Source organism: Notechis scutatus, chromosome Z (assembly GCF_049901735.1).
Source record: "Notechis scutatus isolate UNSWTSFEM ecotype Mainland chromosome Z, rNotScu1.2, whole genome shotgun sequence".
NCBI classification, from domain to species: domain Eukaryota; kingdom Metazoa; phylum Chordata; class Lepidosauria; order Squamata; family Elapidae; genus Notechis; species Notechis scutatus.
In genome coordinates, this window is record NC_142025.1 from 18,194,516 (window position 1) to 18,219,497 (window position 24,982).

At 37.8% G+C, this 24,982-nt stretch overlaps 1 protein-coding gene across 1 annotated transcript in view; it reads right to left on the reverse strand.

Annotated features, from left to right (window-relative positions):
- The window catches only part of CCDC7 (coiled-coil domain containing 7), a 234,359-nt gene that overhangs the window by 127,106 nt on the left and 82,271 nt on the right, over positions 1-24,982 (reverse strand). The window contains exons 17-24 of the mRNA XM_087947956.1: positions 24,167-24,398; positions 20,106-20,166; positions 19,008-19,139; positions 10,522-10,623; positions 9,490-9,609; positions 6,397-6,492; positions 5,911-6,030; positions 675-800 (exon numbers count right to left, since the gene is read on the reverse strand). Of these exons, the coding sequence (XP_087804082.1) occupies positions 675-800; positions 5,911-6,030; positions 6,397-6,492; positions 9,490-9,609; positions 10,522-10,623; positions 19,008-19,139; positions 20,106-20,166; positions 24,167-24,398 (989 nt within the window). The remainder of the gene's footprint in view (positions 1-674; positions 801-5,910; positions 6,031-6,396; positions 6,493-9,489; positions 9,610-10,521; positions 10,624-19,007; positions 19,140-20,105; positions 20,167-24,166; positions 24,399-24,982) is intronic.

Here is a 24,982-nt window from a genome sequence, read left to right on the forward strand (position 1 = left end):
TTTAAAGATCCAATTTTTTAACAAAAAAAAAATGATTGAATCTATCCAAAGATTCAAGATACTAAAATACAATTCCAAAAAATAGAATTGAGCATCAGAGCAACCCAAAAGTATGCAGGGTCTTAAAATCAAGTTGATTTAATTTGACATTTTGAAGATTAGTACTCCCTTCACACTTTCAACTATATGAAGGGTTAATTTTGGTTTAATAAGAGAAATAGCAAGAAAGATAAGGTGGCATTGAAATACACTAAGAGCAAACTGTGACAACTGAAATAGAATAAGTACATTCCAAATCAGAACAATAACTGATTATAATAATCTTAGGATCTGTCCACATAGCCCATTCAAAATGTAAAAAAAGTATTTTCAAGAGAGGAGGGCAATTGCTTTGGTTAAATGTGCAGAAGTTGCTGTTCCAAAGTATCCAAATTATCATCATTCCAAAGATGGCATAAACGCTTGTACTGTTGAGTAGTATGACAATTTCAATTTCTAAACTCCAAAGACTGGGCTTTCTTAATAAGAAAATGGTAAATTAATTGCATATATTTATTTCCCTGAATTTATAACTTTTTGATTATACAGTTTTAAAGTTATATTTGTGAATTTTTCATTGTTCTCAGAAAGAAATCTGATGGCAATAGCTCTTTGTATACATCTGATACACTCACCTTGAAGTCTGCTTTCAATTGTAAGTCCTGGAGCGTGAGACCATGCTCTTTGGATATTCTGCAGATTTTGCTCTAAATGCTCAGCCACTTCATTTCTTAATTCAGTTAATTCTTTTATTTTTAAATCTGTGAAAACAGATACTTTCTCCTACATTTTGCATTCATTGTGTTGGAAAATATTAATTTTGAATTAAATAGAATTGTTATGTACCCAATAATTTATTTAAAAATATATTACCTGAATACTGTGTAATAAAGATAAAGGTTGTCCTTACTTAGAAACCCTAATTGGTACTGGCAACTCTGCCACTAAGTGAAGTAGTTGCTATGTGGGAAATCACATGATGACAACCGTGCTCTGGCTAGAAAGAGACAATACTGCCTCAGTTCCCATCTTCCATTTTTCTTTGCATCCTAACCATTCCTCCATCCTTAAAAATGCTTAAGTGACAGCTTCTTGTTTTGTACACATAAAAAGCAATACAATTATGCTGCAGCTGCAGTCCAGGGATAGGAACTATAGGTATGTTACACAAAAAGCTTCCAGTACTCTTTTGAAATCACTTCAATCTCTCTGCCAGGAAAAAAGTAATTGACTTCTATAATCAATATCTCTTTATTTGTTTATTGTATGACATATATCATATTTCAGTAAAGAGGATACACAAACATATATGTAAGTTGCAAATATAATTTTACTTCATTTGTTGCAGCAAGAAAATCAATGAAATCTTGATTCCTTACTATGTATTGAATATTTCATTTATCAGCTCCTTAATCACAATTTGATGATTTGCCCCACTTATAGAAGTCATATGTGCATCTACCATGACCAGTGTGAACTGGATTCAATGTTGTCCATATCACATAAGGCTAGTCAACTCCAGGTGGCTTTTTCAAGATGCAGTGAAAGCTTTGTGGGAGATTTTTTTTTTAGCCAAAAATGCTTCTATCCAGTGCTGTGAATGTCAAAATCCTCTTTTATAAGTGCTTTAGTAGTAGAAATAGCTTGGTGTCAAGATCTCAACCAAGCAGGCTATGTTGCTCAGTATTTACAGCTGAGAATTATCAATAATCTTCAGGTTTTATTTTATTTATTTATTTATTTATTTGATTTGCCAATTGTTTACAAGATAATAAGTATAAGTGTATACATAGTTGTGAATACATGAAAAGGGTACATATAAGAAAAATAAAAGAATAAGAGAAACAATAGGTTACTTCTAAAGATGGTACAGGTAGTCCTTGATTTACAACAGTTCATTTAGTGACCGTTCAAAGTTACAATGACACTGAAAAAAGTGACATGACTGTTTTACACAACCATTTCAGAATCTCCATGGTTACGTGATCAAAATTCAGATTCTTGGCAACTGGTTCATATTTATGATAGTTGCAGTGTCACAAACACCTGGAGCCTTGAAAATAAGGTAGTCAGTTAATCCTAGTAATCCAGTGATCTCCTAGCTATATCACATCATACCAATTTATGCATTAATCTCTCCTTGCCTGATCCCACACCCACCATCTACATAACAAAGAGAGACCGAAGAAGAAGAAATTTCAAGAGAGTAAGCTGTTTGCTCTTCTACACATTGAAAGCATGTGATCACACCAACTGTGGGAAAAGGTCAGGTAAAAGAGAGATTATCTACAGAATTACTTGGGTTTTTTTTGGTTTTTTTTTTTGCTCCTTCCCCTTCCCCCTCCTTGGCATATCAGACATATTATAAAAAAAATGATTTCAACAGAATAGTGGAAGCAGTTTGCATAGCACCCCCATATCTCCCAGCTCTGGGCTTCTAGAATGAGTGCATTGACTCACTGTTTGAATATGTGATGGCAAAACATTTCACTGGCCTCCTACAAACTTCTCAAATAATTGTTTGGCATGCTGGAAAGAATACAATCTATATCGCAACAGGGGATAGGATGGACCAGCCTCAGTACTTCTGATTATCCTTGAATGCTTGCTATGGAATTAATGGAAAACACTGAGGAGAAAGTGTTGAATTTATATTTACTGACAAAGAAATAAAGGGAGAGTATAGATCTATTTCAAGCTATTTAGCTCTCGTCAGCTAACCATACCCTTCTGGGATTCAAACCCAGGCTACTTACACAATAGGTAGATGTATTAACCTCTAAGCAACTCACTTTGTTGGCTATATCAGGGAACAGATTAAGTGTTTTTTCCCAGTGAGATTGGTCTATCAGGGCAACCTGGTCCACCCAAATATGGGATGGAACCAGAGGTGGTATTCAGCAGGTTCTGACCAGTTCTGTAGAACCAGTAGCGGAAATTTTGAGTAGTTTGGAGAACCAGCAAAAACCACCTCTGACTGACTCCACCCCCATCTATTCTCTGCCTCCCTAGTCCCAGCTGATTGGCTGGGTCTTCTTTTGTTGCCGTGCATAGGAGAACGGAACTGGAAAACAGGTTAGTGGGGTGGGAAGGGAATGGGGATTTTGCAGTAACCTTCCCCCAGGAGTGGGGTGGAAATGGAGGTTTAACAGTATCATTCCGCTGCCACGTCCACCAGTATCATTCCCACCAAGCCATGCCATGCCCACCAAGCCAAGCCCACAGAACCAGTATCAAAAAAAATTGAATCGGACTTCCGGTTTGTCGGCTTCGCGAGCGGCAGGGATTCGCGAAGCTGCGCGATCCCTGCTGCGCTAGCTGCTTTTGGTGCTCCGATCCGGACGGGTCCGGAGCTAGGCTGCCCTGCAGGGGCAGCTGAAGATAGGGGGGATCCGGAGAGGGGTTTGGGGGTGTTGCAGACCCCCTCCCCGGCCGGCAGAACCCCCTTTTCCCAAGACGGTGCAGCGGCGGTCCACAACAGCCGCCACAAAGAAGCTGGCAGCCAGGTAAGAATGCGCAGGAGGAAGTGGAGAAAGTTTTTGAAAAGAAAAAGTTTTTCTTGGTTCCCAGGACTCTAAGACATATTTAACAAAATTCCTGAAAATTATGACTTTCTGAATGATACCTTCTAGAAGAGAAAAAAAGCGGCAGTTTGGTGGTGCTGAAAGGAAAGTTTACTCTCCTTCCCTACGGAATTAATAAGCTGATATTAAGAAACCTATTTTTTTTTAGGTAAAAACTGGATTTAAGTGATGAGTGGGAAGGGAGAGGACTAAAAAAAAAATATTCGTATGCTAAGACTTTGTTGGAGGAGATGCCTTAAGGATTTGAAGACTGAAATATATTGCAATAAGACTTTAAGAAACAGATTTGGACTTTCTTTTTTTTCTGATTGATACTACCCCAGGAGGAGAAAGTGAGAACTCTACCTTGGTTTGGACTGATTGATAACGTTGGGACTGTTTTATTTTTTTTGGAATATTCTGGTTGTTGTAAGAAGAAAGAGGGGGAAAAGAAAAGAAAAGATTTATAATGGCTTTTTCTGTTGAGGAACTGAGAAAAGAATATGAGCAAGCAAAAAAAAATGGTAAAGATGGTTTGAAAGAAGCCTTCCTTTTTTTAGAAATGGCGCTTATTAACTATCAACAAACATTACAACGGATGAAGACAGCAGAAGAAGAAGAAGGAGAGGAAGCCATTTTTAATGAATCTCAGAATTCGACCAAGAAAGAAGGAAGAGGGAAAGGAAGAGAAATAAAGGACTTAAGATTTAAAAAAAACACTTAAGAAAGGGAAAAATAAGGTGAAAAATCAATATAATGATAGAAAACAAAAGGGAAAAGGAACACGACAGAGAAGGGAAGCCAGTAAGGCAGAGGCTAGAAGAAGGGGGTAGAAAGGTTTGTTGGGAGAAGAAAGGAAGGGAAAAGGTGGAGAAAAGCTACAAAGTTTTGAAACTAGATGGGAAAAAAGGAATCTTTTTTAGGGATAAAGGGTAAATTATAATTTCTTCAAAAAAGATTTTGCAAGGTACATAAGATGATATTGTAGCATTGTATTAGAAATAGAAAACTTAAATGGTTTAAGAGTTGATAACAGATTAAAATGTTGAAATGTTTAATAATGATTGGTTTTAAAATTTAATAATATGAGGGTAGGCTTAGAATATTGAGTTTTAATTAAAGAGTTTAATAAGATTATGGTATTGATGTTATTATAAAATTTTTATTATAGTATTTGTTTTTTGGAAAAGGCAATGGGAATGTTATAAGATGCAATATTTAGATCTATTGTTTAACTATGTATTTAATTATTTTGGATGTACTATTTAGATAGAACGTACCAAGCAGAATCGGATTGGGTATTGGGTGTTATTTTAAATGTTAATTTGATTAATTTATGGGGGAGATAGAAAGGCATCATACTCTGATTAGTGATTTCAGGAGAAATTCTTTTTTTTTTTTTAATAAGGAACGAGACAAAGGGACAATAAAGAATGGACAAAAGATACAAATATAATGACTCAAATTAAGATGATTAATTAAGATAGAATTAAGAAGAGTGAAATGTGTGGAGAAGTTAATATAGAAGATTCAGAATGGTAAATAAAATAAGTAATGACATGTAAGATGAGCATGAATATAACTGAAGTCCATGAAGAGAGAGATACCTGGGGCTAAGTTACTTTCCAAAAAGATTTTTTTTTTATGTTTTGTGTGTTGTGTGTATATGTTTTTTTGGGGGGAGAATTAATAAAACCTTGCAGAAATATAGAATGAGAATAATGGTAACTAAGTCAGAAAGAAATAGATGAAATAATGATAATGAAATTGAATAAGAGTAAAGAGAAGTAAAGAGAAATTGGATAAGAGGTTTTTGTATGTTTATATGGAAATGGTTTAAAACAGAATTATAGTGTATAAAATAAGGTTTTATCTGACTTGTTAAATTTATAATGGAAAAAGGTTTAAGCATGTAATGGTTAATGATGATTTGTGTGTTTTTGAAAAATCAATAAAACTTGTTTAAAAAAAAAAATTGAATCCCACCACTGGATGGAGCATACTGCTTCCACTTTATTTCTTTGTGGGTAAATATAAATTCAACACAAAAATAGTTTGTCATGAAAGCAACTGCCTGGGAAAGCTCCTGGATTGGGGCTGAAAGGCAAAAACTGAAGTAGTATGCTCTATTCCATATTTAGGTGGACCCAGTTGCACTGATAGACCAGTCTCACAGGGGGGAAAAAACTACTGAGAATAAAGGCAGCCATGCTGACATCACTTAATCTTTTATTTGCACTTCATATCTTGGCTTTCATTTCTACTGGTCTTACATTTATAATTATTCTTATCTAGAGAATGTACTTACCAGCAGTAATGCTTGGTTGGGTAGCTACAAGAGTCTCAGCTTCTTCTAGCTCCTTTATATTTGATTTCAAAATTGCAAGCAAAGATAGGCTCTGTTTTGCCAGTTTATCAATCTTCTTCTCTGCAAAATGAGAAATACTTTAAAAGTCTGAGGAGGGAAATGTACATATATTGCTGTTTAATTCTATGCTACTAATCTTTTATTTTAAAAATAAAATTATTACTGAGGAAAGAAAAAGAGACACTGTCTTTTCCTAGATCGAACCAGATTTTGTTATTAGGCTGTTATCATTTCTTTCTTTTATCCCCCCTTTCTTTTAAAGATGGAAACCACATTAATTCTTTTCTAGTTCAGAGTTAACGTACCAGAATAGATCACATCAGATTCTAGTTAAATAGAATAGATCACATCAGATTCTTTGCCTGTAAGAACCTATCAAAATTTATGTTTTGCATATATCACACTTATTTTCTTGTGCTAAAGTACCTTCAAGGAATCTAGCACTTTCAAGTTCTTGTTGATTTGCCTCCAAATTATCAACTAATAATGCTCCTTGTTTTTCCAGTTCTTTTACTCTGTTCTCTATAAAAAGAGAAAACATACTATAAATCATTCAAGTGTTAAAGCTTTTAATATGAAAATTAAGCCAAAAAAATCCATTAAATTGAGTACTATATTTCAATAAACAATGTCTAGTTCATCATTCATCAATTTCACATCTTAATTTCTTGTTTATTCCTCTTTCAACTTTTTCCACCAAGTCTTCAATTCTCAAACCAGGTTCTTTTTTCTTTACATCAGGCAGCACCAAATCTTCAGAGTGCAAATCAAGTCCAACTGTTATTCTCTACCTTTGATTGCCATTCTGGGATTTATTAAAAGCCACTGCAGACCCATCAACTTTTTAATTAAAGTTTTCTACTAAAATTTATAAGTTAAAGAGCATTTTTTCCAAAGACTTCCAAGAAATATTTATCATCACAATCATTATCTCTGATCCATCCAGGATCAAACAGCCCTGTTTTATTCTTAATAAAAAAATTTCCTTAACATTTTAACTAAAAACAGGAGGGCAGAGCTGGCGTCTCAACGATACAGTGTGCGATCTTGAAGGTCTAAGATCGCCACCAATATCTTTGCTCCTGGATGGTCCAAACGGATCTAAACCATCCCAAAGACATGGTGAATGTAAAGAGCACATCCTGTCAATCCCAGGGATACCGCAAAGTCCCTGGTAGATTCAGGAGAAGCTCTTTTTGCCAGCGGCATAGAGGCAGCCATTAAAGCTGCTGAAGTTGGGACAGCTCCGAAACGGAAAAGAATAGAAAGAGAAAGTGTGCCGGTTTGGTGAGAATTTTTTCTTTACTTTAAGATTTGAAAGGACACCCTAAGGAAAAGAAAGAATCTGTAAAATCTTAGACAGAAGTGATTAAGCAGCGATTTTAAACAGGAAGTCAAATTAATTTTTTCCCTTTTTTTGCTGGACTCTTCATATATGATTTTTTACTTTGAACTGGACTGATCTTTTTTTTCTACCTTATTTTTTCTTTTTTGTCTCTTCTACTTTTTGTCTTTATAATATTTTAGGCTAGAGATTCCCTTTTAGCTTTTCTTCCTAAATCATTCTTCCTTTTTAATTAATTTTTATTATATTTTGTTTGGAAAAGGAGGAGGAAAGTGAAAACAGAGGAAACTTTGCAACACTGCTAACTAGAGGCTTAGAAATATTGTTTCTCTTTTTTTTTCTCTCGACCAGACAAAGCTGAGAAAGAACTGAGACTTCTTTTCAAGGACTTTGAGCCTGTCTGATAAGATAGAGGGAAGAGCATGGGAGAGTATTATTGCAGGTGCTCTTCTGGGTTTCTATCAGTAGCTGCAGTTTGGTGTTGAAGTTTACAGCAACAAGATGATAAGACTCAAGAGAGTTATAAAATTTAACAAAAGCCTTGGGTAACTAAATAGGTGCAGTGTGTTCTTTTTCTCTTTTTTAAGCTGGGCTATTCCTTACTTTAACAAACCCCCTCCTTATCAGCTTATTATTTGTAATAGTCATTTGGATCTTTGGACTTTTGGAACTTGCTTTTGTCCTTCTTTTTGCTTTTGGAGCTGAATTTCTACTTTTGCATTTCATTTTAAACGACAAGTCTTAGTATTAATGTTTTCTTTTTTTTAAAGGGAGTAGTCTTTTTTCTTTTTCTCTCTCTCTCTCTCTCCTGCATTTTTTATTTATTTTCCATATTGGTTTTTCTTTTGTGGCTTCTTTTTTTTGTATACCTTTTCATACCTGAAACTTTTTTAATTGGATTAAAGTGTTGAAGAACCTGAAAAAATTCTTTTTTCTTCTTCTTTACTTTTTACTTTTTATTTTTCTGCCATCTACAAGATTTAACGATTTTTCTCTTTTTCTGTTTATGGTCTTTTCTTCCTTTTTTGAGTTTTTACTGCTATTTAACCAATCAATTGGATTAAGGTATACAAGAACCCGAAGAATTTTTTTAAAATTTTGCTTCTTTTTTCCACTATTTTTACTTGGAATTACAATTGGTTATTTCACGAGTGGATTAAGGTTTAGAAGAACCTGAAGATTTTGATTCGTCAGAAATGAGTAGGAAACTAACAGTGGCTGGTTCTTCAATTCCTACTTCTTCCTCTTCGCCCTCTGGAGGACAACGCTCTATACAGATGATGTTACAACAAGAAAAAGAACAGGAAAAGGTGACACTGCAGATGATAATGCAAGGAATTCAAAGCATACAAGCAAGAACAGAGAATATTGAAAAGAGAATAGAAAAAAACTGATGAAAAGGTAGAGAATATTCAACAAATGATGATGAAGTATGATGAAAGACTCCAAAAAATTGAAGAAGAAGATAAACAAGATTGGGATAAAGTTAGGAGGAAGTTATTAAGAAAATATTGGAATGTGCTGAAATGAAACACTTTTATAAGATTTGGGATTATTCGATCAATGGTTAGACAATAAAACATGGTAATGAAATATGTAGATTTTTAGAACATAATGAAGATGTATTATTATAATAAAGATGTATTATTTTTATCATATCTACAAAATGATTATAGGATAGATTTGAGATAATAATATGAACTGTTATAAAACAAATTAAGTAAAATATGGATTATCTTGTAAAACATGAATGAATAATACTATAGTCAAATGATTGATTAACAATGATATTAATGTATTTAGGAATATTTGATTGACAATACGAGAACATATACAATGTAATTGTAAGTGAAGACTATGAAGTGGAAGCACAAAACAATTTGTAAACCAACCAACACACTGTATGTACATATATGGAAGATGGCTTGATGTTTTTATGTTGTATTTGTCTATGTTTGTCTTAAAAACAATAAAACTTTTTATTAAAAAAAACATTTTAACTAAAAACTTCCCCAAATATCAAACTTAATGCTGTTTCAAACGTAGTCTGGCAGACGACCAGAAAACAAAGCATGATTAGGATTAGAAGACCAATAAATATGTATCCACTAAGTTTCTGTGAAAAATAATTTGGATCATTTCCCATTTACCCAAAAAGCCCTTTTGGCACTTACCATTAATTTCTGATGGCTGGGAAGATGCAAGAGCTTGGGCTCGTTCCAAATCTTTCATATTTAATTCCACACTTGCACGTAACTGGGTTCTTTCTTCTGAAAGCTTCCTAATTTCTGTTTCTAAAAATAAACATAAAATAAATCTGCCTATAAAACTCCCTATCCTGACAAAAATGTCAATGATTTTATATGCAAAATACATGCTCTACTCAGGGGTGGGATTCTACCTAGGTTTGCACCTATTCGCTAGAACTGGTTGTTAATATTCTAAGCAGTTCGGAGAATTGGTTGTTAGAAGAAATTACTGGCCTAATCCTGTAAGGAAGGCAGGAAGGAAACATTCTGGGGTTGCTTACAGAAACTGCCTCTCCATTAACCCTTATTACATTCTTGGCAGGACTAGACTTCCTGTCTCAAGAACTTCTCTAGAGTTATTTTTCCCTCCTTTGCTGGTACTTTGCTTGTGTGGAGTGACCATTCAAAGTTACAATGGCACTGAAAAAAGTTACTTATGACCATTTTTCACACTTATGACTGTTGCAGCATCCCCACAGTCATGAGAGGCCAGGCGAGGAGATGCGTGTGAGTGATATTGAGTTGGCCACACCTACCAACTAAGTTACGCCCACAGAACCAGTTGTTAAAAAATTTGAATCCTACCCCTGGCTCTGCTGATAAATCAGAGCTCACTTAACTTCTGAAGCATTATAGTTTGTGGTATTAATGTTTTTATCTTATTCTGTGTTGAATCACTCATAACTAATATATAGCTATGTACTAGATAGATAGACAGACAGACAGACACAGCAAGCAAGCATCTGGTTTACTCTAATTTTTCTTTTTATACCCATTTTTTATTGTTATCAACATTTTCCTTGTTTTTAATTCTTGTTTATTTATTGTGTTTATGTTGTACACAATTCAAAGTCTGACTTGAACAGTCTTATAAATCTTGAAATTAAATATAAATAACATTTGTGTTAATAATGATTTAAATATTATATAATTCTTTCTACATGATTTGATACTCACCAATATTTTCTAGTTTTCTAACTTGTTGATAATCTTTTATTTGTGAGTCTAGGATTGAAAGGAAGGCTGTTCTTTCCTCTGCCAGATCATTTCTTTCTATTTCTATTTAAAAAAGGAAGAATTATTTAATCTAACCAATGATGCTAAGGAACTAAACATACAAGAGTAAAGTTACAATTCTATTTGTTTACAGTCTTTCGCGAGAGTAAGGATTAATTTATTCCATCACTTTACTTTTTCTACACTATTATAACAATAGGATAATTTATATTAAGGATCTCATTTTAATATTTATCTTACAGTTTCTACCTGAAAGATCAGCTTTAGGAGACTGCTCTTGCAATAAAGGTCTAACAACCGATACTATATTTGCAAGCAAAGTTCTTTTTCTTTCATCTTCCTCTCTTTCACCTATATGCATTAAAAAAAACGAGATAAATTATTATTTTAAATAGGGTATTTCCTCTTTTCTCACCAGATGAAAGAAGTGTATTAAGAATCTTATGTTGGTCTCTGGGCCAAAGCCCCATTGCAGGAGGTGCAGTCTATTTGATCACCTCCGATGCATGTTTTTATCCCTCAATGCTTTGGATTTTGGGGCAGCTTGCAATGAACATACAATACGGGGTCCAAACTGGATCATGCCTCTGTAGACTCTCTGTGAATGTGGATCCTGTAGAACTGAGATCTTAGGAGATGCCTAGAACTCCACTGGCAAAAGGCAAAGGGGTAAAGCCAACAAAGCGTATGTGGGAGCCTTCATTAAGATTTACCTTGTGGCAATAAGAGTGATACACTCCACTTATTTCTTTACTTTTATTGCATCTGCATATAAACAGTGAGCAGCCCTATTTAAATGACCAGGTCTCTTCTGGGTTAAGAAGAGACTGGGAAAGCCCTTATTAGGTCATTGTGATCTTCTTGACATGTGTTGAATAAAGTCATTTTATTTCGCTTAGAGTTGGACATTGACTGGGCAAGTCCTATGGAACTGAAATAGGTCTGGCTTTATTAACTGGAAATAATTTGAGCCAGATGCTCCCAAGTAATACAGGATCCTTGGAGACGCAAGTTCTGCTAGACCCATCCCCTTTCAGATTGGTTAAGGCCTCTTGTGAGATTGCGTAAACAAAAATGGTGATTAATGACTTTTTGTAGGAAATATTGGGACCACTTCCCTTGCAGGACGTATGATATACACCCTTCTTTACAGACTATCCTTAGATTCAATCATATTAGATGACTTTGTCCAATCTCTAACCCTCCTCTTGTTACATAAGGTTGTTATGGATAGTAGATATCTAGGGGGTCCATGGCCCTAGATGAAGTGGATTATATCTATATTAACTTTTCAGTCAGAATTCAGCTGGGGTTAAAGCACTAGGACAGCACTTGTGGGTAATCTATGGAAGTCCAGAATGTGAATGGTGCTGGCCCTCCTAGATCTCTCAACAGCATTCAATATCACCAACAATGACCTCCCTTCTGGAATGGCTTTCAAGAGTGGGAGTGGAACTATAATGTACTGTACTATACTATACTGTACTGTACTGTACTGTACTGTACTGTACTATACTATACTATACACTGTACTATAATGGTTCTCCTGCCTTTGTGGCAGATTCTAGTTGGAGTTGCTGAGGGATGAGAGGTCAAGCCCTAGATCCTTCAATGTGGGCTGCTCAGTGCTCCAGTCTTTTGTTCCTTATGACACCTCTAGAATATATAATCAAAAGGCATGGGGTACAGTATCATCAATAAACTGATGATACTTACCTATATATCTCCACCACAGATGAACCAAGAATGTATAATCCCAAGAAGTAATATATTTAAAAATGTGAATATAAAGATATACAGTAGATGTGAAATATTTTGATAGATGATAATTACATATCATCATTCCTAATTTAGCACTTACCAGCTTGCTGCATTTCATCTGGAGTTACCAGTTGATTTAGCATTTGAAGTAACTCAAGTTTTTGTCTCTCTGGTAATTTTTCTATCTCATTTAAAAAATACAAGTTAGAGTTTTATTAGCAATATAATTTATGGAATCAATGTTTGATCATTTAGATCAAGCTAATAATATTAGAAAACTAAATATATTTTGAGATAAAATAGCCACTCCTAACCCATCCTTGTGCTTGCTCCTATATTTCTATTCAGGAGAGTTGTCTGGGATACTGGTAATAAAATTATGGATTTTTTTTAAGAGGAAACTGTCCAGAGCAAAGTGCTTATATTTCTGTGCAATTATACTTTCTTTCAAAATCATATTTACATACCCTTTTTATCTAATATTTTGCACTACAACCACAACTATTCTTTATAACAACAACAGGTTCCAAGCATAGTAAGATTCAATTGAAATTGTATTGTTTGTTTAATTCAGAATATGGAAAAATATTCTCTTGATTAGAGATTTAGGCTTGGCATAAAACTTTGATATGATAGTGCTTATTGCTTACTGACCAAATTGTACCTCAAATGGTATTACCGTGTGATTAGTAAGGAATGTTATGCTAGGCTGTAACTAAGGCAAGTAACTTAAACTATATTTTATTAAGAAGTATTATGTGAAGTCCTCAGTTGACCAAGGACATGATAGATAACAAAGATCAAAATATGTGAGCCCATCTAGTGATGACTACAGTATATGGAAGATTAAAAGTTAGAATTAAAGGAGAAAATATGTATTACTACAAGAAATGAAATGAAATAAATAAAATAGATATAGTGTGTATCTACAAAATTAAGAGGAAAAAAGAAATGTGGTATTGTAAAGAGTGGAATCTGTAAACAAAAGATATGGAAGAAAAAGAAATGAAAGATAAATGAAACAATTATAGCAAGACAAAGTAAATCCTATAGTTTAAAATACTTGAAGATAAATTAATCTCCCAACAGAACAAATAGGAAGAGGACAAGAAAAATGTTTGGAACAGAGTGAAAAGAATTCTGTTAGAGACTGCCAGGGAAATATATAGACTTTTAGTAGTAGCATGTATAAAAAGGATGTATGGTGAAATAATGAATGAAAGAAATGAATAAATAATGACCAGTAGGAAAGAAATAAGCTCAGGTGGCTTGGTAATATAGGAGAATGAATGAGGATCAAACAATATGTGAAGGAAGATTGAAGAAGGATTCAAAGGAAGGCAAAGATCAGAAAATTGTGCTTTGGATCAAATCAATGAGCTCCTGAATTCAACAAATAGTAAGCAATATATAGAATAAGATATACACACTATGACAGCAATGCTGATTTTTAAAAATGGAAAGATAAAGCCAAATAGTATTGGTATAAAGTAGATTTAGCAACATTTCTGACTCTCATCCTTAACTCATGACTTGTGTTATTTTAGTTTATTTTTTTATTCCTTAATCCTTTTCTGCAGATTCTTATTCTGAAAGGGAATGGCGTGATGGGTATTTACCATATATTTGCAATTCTGTATCCATGATAAAGTCCCTGAAGGGCTAAAAAGTATTGGCCATTTACATTCCTTAAAATCCCATAGACTGATCATGGCAATCATTCTCTGCATATTAGTACAGAAATTTAGATGAATGCTAAGAATCACTGCTAGAAATTGGTGAATCAAATGCCTGCATAGTTTTTTCTAGATTAATAGCAGAGCAATAATGATAAATAGATAAATCAACTATTCTATGGAAAATATATGGCACTTTAGTATTTCCATTATAACCCTATAATTTATATATACATATTTTTTCATATATATTAGAAAAAATATTTATGCTATACTTGTGATAAATTAAAAAGTAGTTGAGCTATTAAAATACAGTATCTATAGCGCCAATTTTGAAAGTCATTGAGTTTTTGCCATAGTCTAAACAAAGAGTGTGTGGGTGTATGTGTGTGTGCGTGTGTGGGTGTGTATATGTATGTAATGTATGTATATGTATGTATATATATACAGTGGGGAGAAGTATTTGATCCCCTGCTAATTTTGTATGTTTGCCTCAACAAAGAAATAATCAGTCTGTAATTTCAATGGTAGGTTTATTTTAACAGTGAATGAAAGAATAGCAACAAAAAAAATCCAGAAACGCATTTCAAAAAAAGTATAAATTGATTTGCATTTTAATGAATGAAATAAATATTTGATCTCCTATCAATCGGCAATATTTCTGGCTCCCAGGAGTCTTTTATACAGGTAAAAAAGAGCTCAGATTAGGGGCACTTCCTTAAAAGGAGTGCTCCTAATCTCATCTTTTTACCTGTATAAAAGACACCTGTCCACACAAGAAAGCAAGCAATTAGATTCCAAACTCTCCACCATGGCTAAGGCCAAAGAACTGTCCAAGGATGTCAGGGACAAGATCTTAGATCTACACAAGGCTGGAATGGGCTACAAGACTATCGCCAAGCAGCTTGGTGAGAAGGTGACAACAACCGGTGTGATTATTTGCAAATGGAAGAAACACAAAATAAGTGTCAATCTTCCTCAGTCTGGTGCGCCATGCAAGATCTCACCTTGTGGAGGTTCAATAATCATGAGAACGGTGATGAATCAGATCAGAACTACATGGGAGGATCTTGTAATATTCTCAAAGCAGCTGGGATCATAGTTACCAAGGAAACAATTGGTAACACACTACGCCGTGAAGGAGTGAAATCCCGCAGCACCCACAAGTTCCCCTTACTCAAGAAAGCACATGTACAGGCCTGTCTGAAGTTTGCCAATAAACATCTGAATGATTCCGAGAAGAACTGGGTGCAAGTCTTGTGGTCAGATGTGCCCAAAATCAAGCTCTTTGACATCAACTCAACTTGCCATGTTTGGAGGAGGAGGAATGCTGCCTATGACCCCAAGTACACCATACCCACTGTCAAACATGGAGGTGGAAACATTATGCTTTGGGGGTGTTTTTCTGCTAAGGGGATAGGACAACTTCACCATATCAAAGGGATGATGGATGGGGTCCTGTACCATCGTATCTTCAGTAAGAACCTCCTTCCCTTAGCCAGGGCATTGAAAATGGATCATGGATGGGTATTCCAGCATGACAATGACCCACAACACACGGCCAAAGGAACAAAGGACTGGCTCAAGAAGAAGCACATTAAAGTCCTAGAGTGGCCTGGTCAATTTCCAGACCTTAATCCCATAGAAAATCTGTGGCAGAAGCTGCAGGTTCAAGCTGCCAAATGCCAGCCGCGAAATCTTAATGACTGGGAGAGGATCTTCAAAGAGGAGTGGAACAAAATCCTGAGATGTGTGTAAGCCTAGTGGCCAAGTTCAAGAAATGTCTGACCTCTGTGATTGCCAACAAGGGTTTTGCCACCAAGTATTAAGTTATGTTTTGCGAAGGTGTCAAATACTTATTTCACTCATTAAAATGCAAATCAATTTATAATTTTTTTGAAATGTTGTTATTCTCTCACTGTTAAAATAAACCTACCACTAAAATTACAGATTATTTCTTTGTCAGTGAGCAAACGTACAAAATCAGGGGATCAAATAGTTCCCCCCCACTGCATGTATGTATATGTGTGTGTGTGTGTGTGTGTGTGTATGTACAGCTGTATGAAAAAGTCCTGCACATTTTCAGTTTTAAGCTGTATTTACATGTTTAATTAATTTTTCACTCATAGAAATCATGCAAAATTTCTGTAGTCGGATTGAGATGCATAATTTTTATTAAAATAACCAAAGTCTTTTTAAGCTTTTGAGTGAGTTTATGTGCTAAAACAAACACAACTTGCATTTTCGAGAATGTTATGATCAAAAGTAGCCAATCAGCAGCGAGCTTTGGCTGATCAATCAAAATGCACAGAGGCTAAATTTATGAGCCAATCATTGTTGTCATATTCTCTGACTATAAATAGGCATGAAAAGCATCAAGAAATTTAATTTAGCTCTGGCTGCAGGCAAGGATGAAGGCCTTTGCTTTCACCAGTACTGAGCAGCAGCATTGCATCTTTGTGCTTCATGAAGAGGGTTACTCCTGTACAGAAATAGCCAAGAGAGTGAAATGCCATCGCACCACAGTGAGCAGAATGGTTGAAAAACACCAAATAACTGGTTCAGTTGATGACAGGCTCCACTCTGGAAGACCAAGAAAGTCGACAAAACAGCAAGATCGGGCTCTGCAACGCATTTCTATGGCTGACAGGAAGTTCACCTCACCTCAGATTACAAGAATTTGGGGTGAAACATGTGATGTAAAAGTGTGGACAAGTACAGTGCGTCACAGACTGCTTGCCAGAGGGCTCAAAGGCTGTAGGGTTCGAAGTAAACCTTTGCTCAAAGACGCTTACCGCTCTCGTTGACGTGCATGGGCCAAGAAGTATGTCAAGTGGACCAACGAACAGTGGGCCAAAGTCATCTTCAGTGACGAGAGCAATTTCTACTTGACTAGGAATCAGTGCAATAAGTATGTCAGAAGATTTCCAGCTGAAGAATTTAGGCCGTACTGCCTGAATCTATGTGTGAAGCATCCATTGCACGTGAAGATCTGGGCCTGTATCGCTGCTTCTGGTATTAGTTGGATACAAATTGTGAAGGGAATCATGAATTCCAAGCAGTATGTTGAAGTTCTGGAAAAGACCATGATTCCTTCAGCTCAGCAACTTGTAGGAAAGGACTTTTACTTCCAGAATGACAACGCTCCTTGTCATCGAGCCAAGTCCATCCAGCAGTGGATGAAGAAGCATGGTGTTCGATTCCTGGATTGGCCAGATCAGAGCCCAGATTTGAACCCAATTGAGAACTTGTAGGCCAAGATTGGTTACGAAATAAGCAAGAAGCATCCGAAGACCAAGCAGGAGCTGATTGAATCCATTATTGCAGCCTGGTTCCACGTTGTCACCAAAGATCACATGCAAAGGCTTACATAGTCTATGCCGAAGCGATGCTGCCTGGTGATAAGCAATAAGGGCTGGCCAATTTCATATTAGTAACCCACAAACAACAAAAATGTTAACAAAACCCAAGCATCGGCCTTAGTAATTGAAACACGTATGCCACTGGGTATGCATCAGTTATTTTGTTTTCATAGTCATTATAAGCATGCATTGTAAGCATGCAAGAAAATTCACAATCCCCATCCAAACAGCACCAAATTGCAAAAAGTTTATGCTTTTCACTTAAAAACCACTAGTATTTATTTAAATATAGCAATATTTGCATAGTAGTTAGCATAAAATATCATAACATCAATGGCCTATCCAAAAAATGCCATAAACTGTAAACCGTAAAACATGCAGGACTTTTTCACACAGCTGTATATATATGAGTATGTATATATATGTATGTATGTATGTATGTATGTATGTATGTATGTATGTATGTATGTATGTATGTATGTATAATACATACATACACACTTTGATTAGACCAGGAGTCTGCAACCTTAAACACTCAAAGAGCCATTTAGGCTTGTTTCTCACAGAAAAAAAAACACCTGGGTAGGTATGGCCAACTTGATGTCACTCTCTCCCACCCAGTCACATGACACCCATCCAACCATGACTAACCACCATTAGGACAGAGAACCGGGAACCACAAAACTCTTCTCTCCCTCTCTCTCTCCCCTCTCTCCCCCCTCTCTCTATTTCTCTCCCTCTCCATCTATGTCTCTCTCTCTCCCCCCCATCTTCCCCCTCTCTCTGTATCTCTTTCCCCTCTCCCTCCCCCTCCTTCTTCTCTCGTGACCCCCTGGCCAGCTGTGGCAGGGCTGGGAGAGTGTGCATATGTGGGGAGACTTGCTGCACTTTGGCCAAGCCTGGTTGCTTGCTTGAGGGTCTCCCCACACATGTGCACCCTACCCTGCCACAGCCAGCCAGGGGGGCACAAGAGGAGGACGGGGAGGAGGAGGAGGGAAGCCACCGCTACAGCTCCCAAGTAATACAGGATCTCAAGTAATACAGCAGAGAGAGAGAGATATATATGCAGGCGCACACACAGAGAGAGACACAGATACAGAGACAGTGGGAGACTGGCTGATGGGTGAGCGTCTCAGGGCAGAGAGCAGGTTGCGCATCTCCCCAAGCGACTGAGATACGCCCAGCACTAACAAAGGCCGGAAGAAGCTCCAGAAAGAGTGAGGCACCAGAGAATTAGCCGCGGCCGCTTCTCTATCCCCCACCATTGCCCTTATCTTCTCAGATTAGGCGAGGGAGGGGAGGATGAGGGGCGGGGCCAGCCAATGATAAGAGTGGGAGCCACGGCAGAGGGTCCAAAGAGCAGCATGTGGCTCCAGAGCCGCGGGTTGCTGACACCCGGATTAAACTATGGCAAAAAACCAATTACTTTAAATTAACCAAGTTAAAAATAACTAGTAAAAACTCTAGCATCCCTTTTGTAAATCATAGGGTTTATCTTTCTTAACTATTTCTGATTTCATTTTTTTAAGATATCTTACTGAAACTTTAGATCTACATAGAATATGATCTTGAAGACATCCAGCAAAGAATGCATTATGTTCTGCTCTCACGTTTCAATGATACTTACCTTTGCCAGACTCAAGCAAGAGTTTCGCTAAAGTTTCAGCTTCAGGCATTCCCTTTAGTTTAGTCAAATGATCTTTTAACTGAAGCATGCTTTTACTGATCAAGTGGTGACTTTCCTCCTCTGTAATTTCGTCTATAAAATCAAAATACTTTTTAACATATTATAACACAAGGCATAAAGATCACTAAAACCATGCTGTCTAAGTTTTAAGAAATATTTAAGCATTGTTATATTTGAGATCCATTTTAATTATATTGTGTTTGTATATAATTGTGTTTATACACACACAACAGATGCCCACAAATGTCTGTGTAAAATTATGTTACCTGGCAGTCATTGCACAACTGAAGAATATCAATTTAAGAACAAGAATACATGGCAGAAAAGAATAGAATACTTCCTGTCCTTATGGAATTTATTTTTGGATTGGGATTGGATAATGTTTTATCCATACAGTGAAATAAATATTTTACTTAATGGGGCTGAGGATCATATAGATTTTTAACCATTTATAATGCACACCTTCAAAAGTCACCTTTACAATTTATCCATAAATAAATTATAGTTTTAAAAATATATTTTGGAATTATTATACTAGGATTGTATCGTAAGATTTCTGTTTTTGAGGAACACTACACAGTGGTGGTATTCGACCAGCTCTGCCCGGTTCTGGAGAGCCGGTAGGAGTGATGAGCAGCGGAGACTGAACCAGTTCTCTCCACTGCTCTGCTGTTGGGCCCATCCTCCTACCTGGGCTCCCATACTCACCTTTATCTGCTGAATTTGAAGTGCAGCTGCATTGTGCGGCACAGAATAGTGCCACGCGGCAGCTGCTAAAGCGACTGGGATTGTGTAAGCTTGCAGGAGCTGAGTTAGAACACCTTTTGCGCCTGCGCAAACGCCTCTGCGCCTGCGCAAAGTGCACATTTGGTCGCACATGCATGCAAAGTGTGTGCACGCACACAAAGCATGCCCACCAAGCCACGCCCACCGAACCAGTGGCAACAATATTTGAATCCCACCACTGACACTAAATAGGATATTTTGCATGCTTTTTCATTTTTAAGAGTAAAATAACAAAATGAGAACAATAATTACCTTTTTTAAGTTCTACCGAGTCTATGTCAAGTCTTGGAATTTCTTTTTGCAATGTTAAAGGCTATTGAAAATAATTTAAAAAAATAATAAATAGAATATTACATGCTTTTTTGTAATGTACTTTACTGAAAAGATATTAGTCTTTTCATGTACTCTAGTCACAATTTAATGATTATTTTCTTGTTTTCTGTCTATTCTTTGTGAAATGGAATAAAATATGAATAGAGAGTTCTGTATATTAATTTATAGGCAAGATACAAGTTACCAAAAATATGAATTGATTAATATTAAATTCAAAAACAATTTTTGAATGTACTGTTGCATCTGTGAAGAGATAGTGTAATCAATTCTGCAAGCATATACCTCAGTAGCCAAGAAGTAGAAATCAAAGAAGTGAACCTGGAAGCAAACTGGCATGGAACAGCGGTGTAACATGGGCCATCCTAAAAGCCCCAGAATTGTCTGTGTAACTTCATCCTGCACCAGCTGTAGTTTCCAAATATTTTTTAAGAGTTCCCCCCTTTAATGCATGTTGAAATAGTCCAAGAATGACATGACCAGGGTTTCAGTAAATAAGCCCAGGGACTCTTGATTCAGGAAAGAGGGCAACTGGCACACAACACAAAACTGTGCAAATGCTCTTCTAGCCATGACTCCTCAAGAAGGAATCACAAGTCTAGAAAAAAACCCAAGTGCAACTGAATCTATCTGATGTCGGCCCTTCAAGAAAGTCCAGACTAGGAATGCAAGCTATGAATACTACTACCATCTTAACTGTAAAATTACTGCAATATATTTTCAAAGATAATGGGTATTAACTGCAAACAGGAAATCAGAGGCATGACCACAAAATTATTCCTACAGAAATATTTTTAAGAGGGACAAATAATTGTAAAAGACTGAAGATTTATCTAAAGCAGGGGTGTCAAATTCAAGAATCTGGCCCGCGAAGTGGTTATATCTGGCCGTGGGGCTGCCCTGGAAGCAGTAAAGGACTGGCCCGTTGTGCCTCAGCCCGGCCCAGGCTGACTGGATGCCAATCTACAACCTGCTGGCAGCCATCTGGGCCAGAACGCAGTCACCCGTAGATCCACAGGGTCACACTGGAGCCCATGAGCCACCTCAGCCGTCCCCTGGGCAAGAGAACATGGGGCCTGGCGTCCGTGGGGACCATGTTGCCCCGCAGGCTGACTACGGTCTGAGCGCTTCACTTTCACTGAGGACTCCAGCACTTGCATGCTCACATGCTCGCTGTCTCCTGTGTGCGAACCCAAGGGATGGGACCAAGGTGGCAGGGCAGCCCTGTAGATCAGAACTAAGGCTGGGTGCAGAAAACAATACTGTCCATAGCTTGGGTTCACTGCTTGCTCACATGCACCTGTCTTGTTTGAGGGCAGGAACAAAGCCTTCAACTAGACATGACAAAGACAAGGCCACCCCAGAGACAGTGAGGGATTGGCTGTCCCTGCCAGACACCCTCGAAGAGCAGAGGAGGCAGTGAGCATGTGTATCTGGCGGGATAGATTGCCTGCCTCCTCCCATGCCTTTACCTTTACCTGCTGCTGTTGCCACGAGGCAAGGGAGGCAGATGGCAGGGCGTGGATGGAGCCATCCAACTTCGTCTAACTCCGCTGCACATGTAGAACCAGTCTTTCACCCACTGCCCCACTCACGAAGGCCCCAGCAAACGAAAAAGGTGGGGAGCCCCCATCCCTGAGGCAGCTGTGAGACCTGCCAGATGTGCAGCCGCCTGCTCTGTTCCAGCCATGGTGGCCACAGGCAAAGACAGATTGTGGAGTTGCAGTGAGGCAGCCTAGCCGGTCACTGCCACGCTGTAGCCCCTGTGCACTTGTCCTCCTCCCTCAAACTTCATCCTCCAGCAAGCCTGCTCCCTACCCTTCATATTGCCAGAGCCATTGGGGTTGGGGGGGGTGGCAGGCTCGCTGGAGGATGAGGTTTGAGGGAGGGGGCCAAGTGCACAGGGGCTGCAACTTGTGGTGACTTGCTGGGCTGCCTCATTGCAACCCCACAATTTGTCTTTGCCCGTGGCTATTGTGGCTGGTACTGAGCAGGTTCTGCTCATCTGTTGGCCGCATGGCCTCCTGGGCATTTGGCAGCTGTGATCGGATGCCTCCGCCTGCTTCTTGGAGCATCAGTCCGGCGGTTGCGGGGCATGGACCCACCTATGCTGCAGACGCCCAGCTGCCTCTTGGGGATAGGGGGCTCTCCAATTTTCTGTTCTTTGGGACCATTTCAAATGAGTAGTACGTTTGCTGAAGAATGAGGTTTGATGGCGGAGACAGAGCGTGTGGAGGTCACAGCTTGGCAATGATGGCTACCAGTTGGGCTGCCTCGCAACAACCTGTCTTTGTTCCTCCAGTGGATCAGGCATTGGCACCTGGCCTGGTCCCGCCCCTTTCTGCCGGAGACCCCTCTATCCCCCTAAGCCCTGCCCAATCCCCCACAGAGCCCCCCGATGCAAGCTACGTCAAGTGGGCCATGTCCAATCTGGCCACGTCCACCCAATGGATCACAACCAACTGGCCATGCCCACCAGGCCCCCCCCTATGGGCAGCCACTATGCTGCCCTCAATGAAATTGAGTTTGACACTCCTGATCTAAAGAGAAAGCAGAGGTTAAGAAATAAACCTTTGTGATGCACTAACAATGTGTAGAAAGGGCAGTTAGAAATCTGAAAAATAAATAAAATAAAATAGCACGTGACGAAGGCCAATCTGATTGCTGATAATTTTCCTCTACGTGTAATAAACATTCTAAAGGATACTTTTAATCTTACTATCCTTCATAATAATAATATAAGGAAAAATGTAGATTAAAGTTTAAAATTTGAAGAAAGGTACTCCATTAATGAAAAATAATGGAACAAGGTTTCACTGAGATGTACCCAGATATTAAAGCTAATGCAGGAAATTAGCAGAAACTCCACTCAGAAGTATGCATGCTAATGTTTATGTATGTTTCATGCAAAAAAAAGGCTTTAGTGCTCCAGAAAATTCTTACATGGGTTCTGCAGACAGATTGTCACTATTATGTATGCAGGAGATGGTTTCAAGTTATTATCAAAATAGAAGCATAAAGAGTTAACTAAGTTTGACCCAATAAAGTAATAACTAAATACAATATAAGAAGTTGTAACTTTCCAAAATATAGACTAGCATATATAGCTTGTATACTATATTCTTTGCTCATTTGCCTTTATTTTAAAGTATAGCCATGTTTTACAGATCTGTGACCCCTGGACATACCAGCTCCTGGCTTAAGATACATATCAGGTACTGAAATGTACAGAAAAATAAGATAGAGCAGTGCCAAGATGATGAGAACTGAAGAGATGGATGTCTCCTGCAGCACACCCTGCCAGCCAAAACAGGGTGCAGGGGTTCACACATGGGCGGGCCCACCCCCCATGCCTCATTTTTGCTCTCCATTGCCTCCTGCAGCATTCTGCCGGCCACAAATGGGCCATGCGGCCCATTTTCGGGTAATTTTCTGGCCGTTTTCATTCCGTGTTTTGGGCCCGTTTTCAGTCAGCAGAGTGCTGCAGGAGGCCATGGAGAGTGACACAAGGCATGGGGGGAGTACCTTTTTAATCACCAGAGGCACCACAGGCCAGTCCCTTGATATTTCCGGGCCAGCCCCATGGGCTGGGTTTAAGCACCCCACAGGTCGGATGCAGCCTGCGGCCCTTGAGTTTGATACCCCTGATGTAAAGGGTTAGATCAGAATAATAGTAACAGGAAAACACATAATGCTCACCTCCATCTATGCTCTACTCCTTTTTTTAAAAGAGATATTATAAAATTATCACAAGTACCTAATGCTTAAATTATTGCTGAAATATCCCAATTTTCATGTGTCTGCTTTGTCATATAAACTAATCTGAAATAATTTGTATAATTCCTGATCTTTCACCAATACTTTGCAATGTTTCAGTTATACTTGTACAAACTTATGTATGGAGACAGTGGCACTGGTCCTTATGTTACATCTTGGTAAAATAACAACTGAAAGTCTTTTTTTGCAAAGTCTCCTATAATTACCTTAACTTCAGCTGTATCCTTCATTTTGAATTCTGGAGTAACTCGCAAAGTTTTCTGTTTAGTACTTGGTATATGTTCTTGAGGAGATATAGTAATTTCTTCTCTCAGGCTTTTTGAGTCTGGTGGAAGCATTTCTACATGTTTATCTAAAATCACTGGCAATATTTTTTCCTCATCTTTTGCAGAATCAGGCAATTGCTGCTTTTCTTCTATAGATACCTCTTTCCCTGCGCTTTAAGTATAACAAACAGCAATTATTTCCTAGGAAAGATTATAAGCAGTCGAGTTCCTTCAGTTAGTTCCCAGAGTTCTTACTCAGTTGCAGAGGCTACAGGGGTCCATAAGGATTTCTACAACAGATATTTTATCACTTCCAAAGTCCTACTATTTTCAGCCACAAAGGTTGGAAATTAGTGTTGGTAGTAGCAAGGAAGGGGAAGGCTTTTTTCTGATAGATTTTATTAAGTGTCCCCAATGAAAGCAATGGCACAAGTGAAGTTTCCCTTGAGAAGACTAAAGCTGAAGTAATTTGATTTAACAGAGATGACACAAACATCTACACATAACATGCCATTTGGGATCCTTCATTTTGTTACCACCAGTTTTGTTACTTTTTGCACGTGGAGTTCTCAGTGGATGCGGGAGAACATTAACAGTAGTACAGTCTTATTCAGCTGCCAATGCTCCACTCAGGTGTAAGAAGGCTCTTTCAAAAGATCACAGACCCTTCCACTAATCAATAATGAGAAGAAGGTAAAGGTTGCTCATTAGGCAAAGAGCACACTAAAATTCTTAATTATTGAAATTATTTAACAA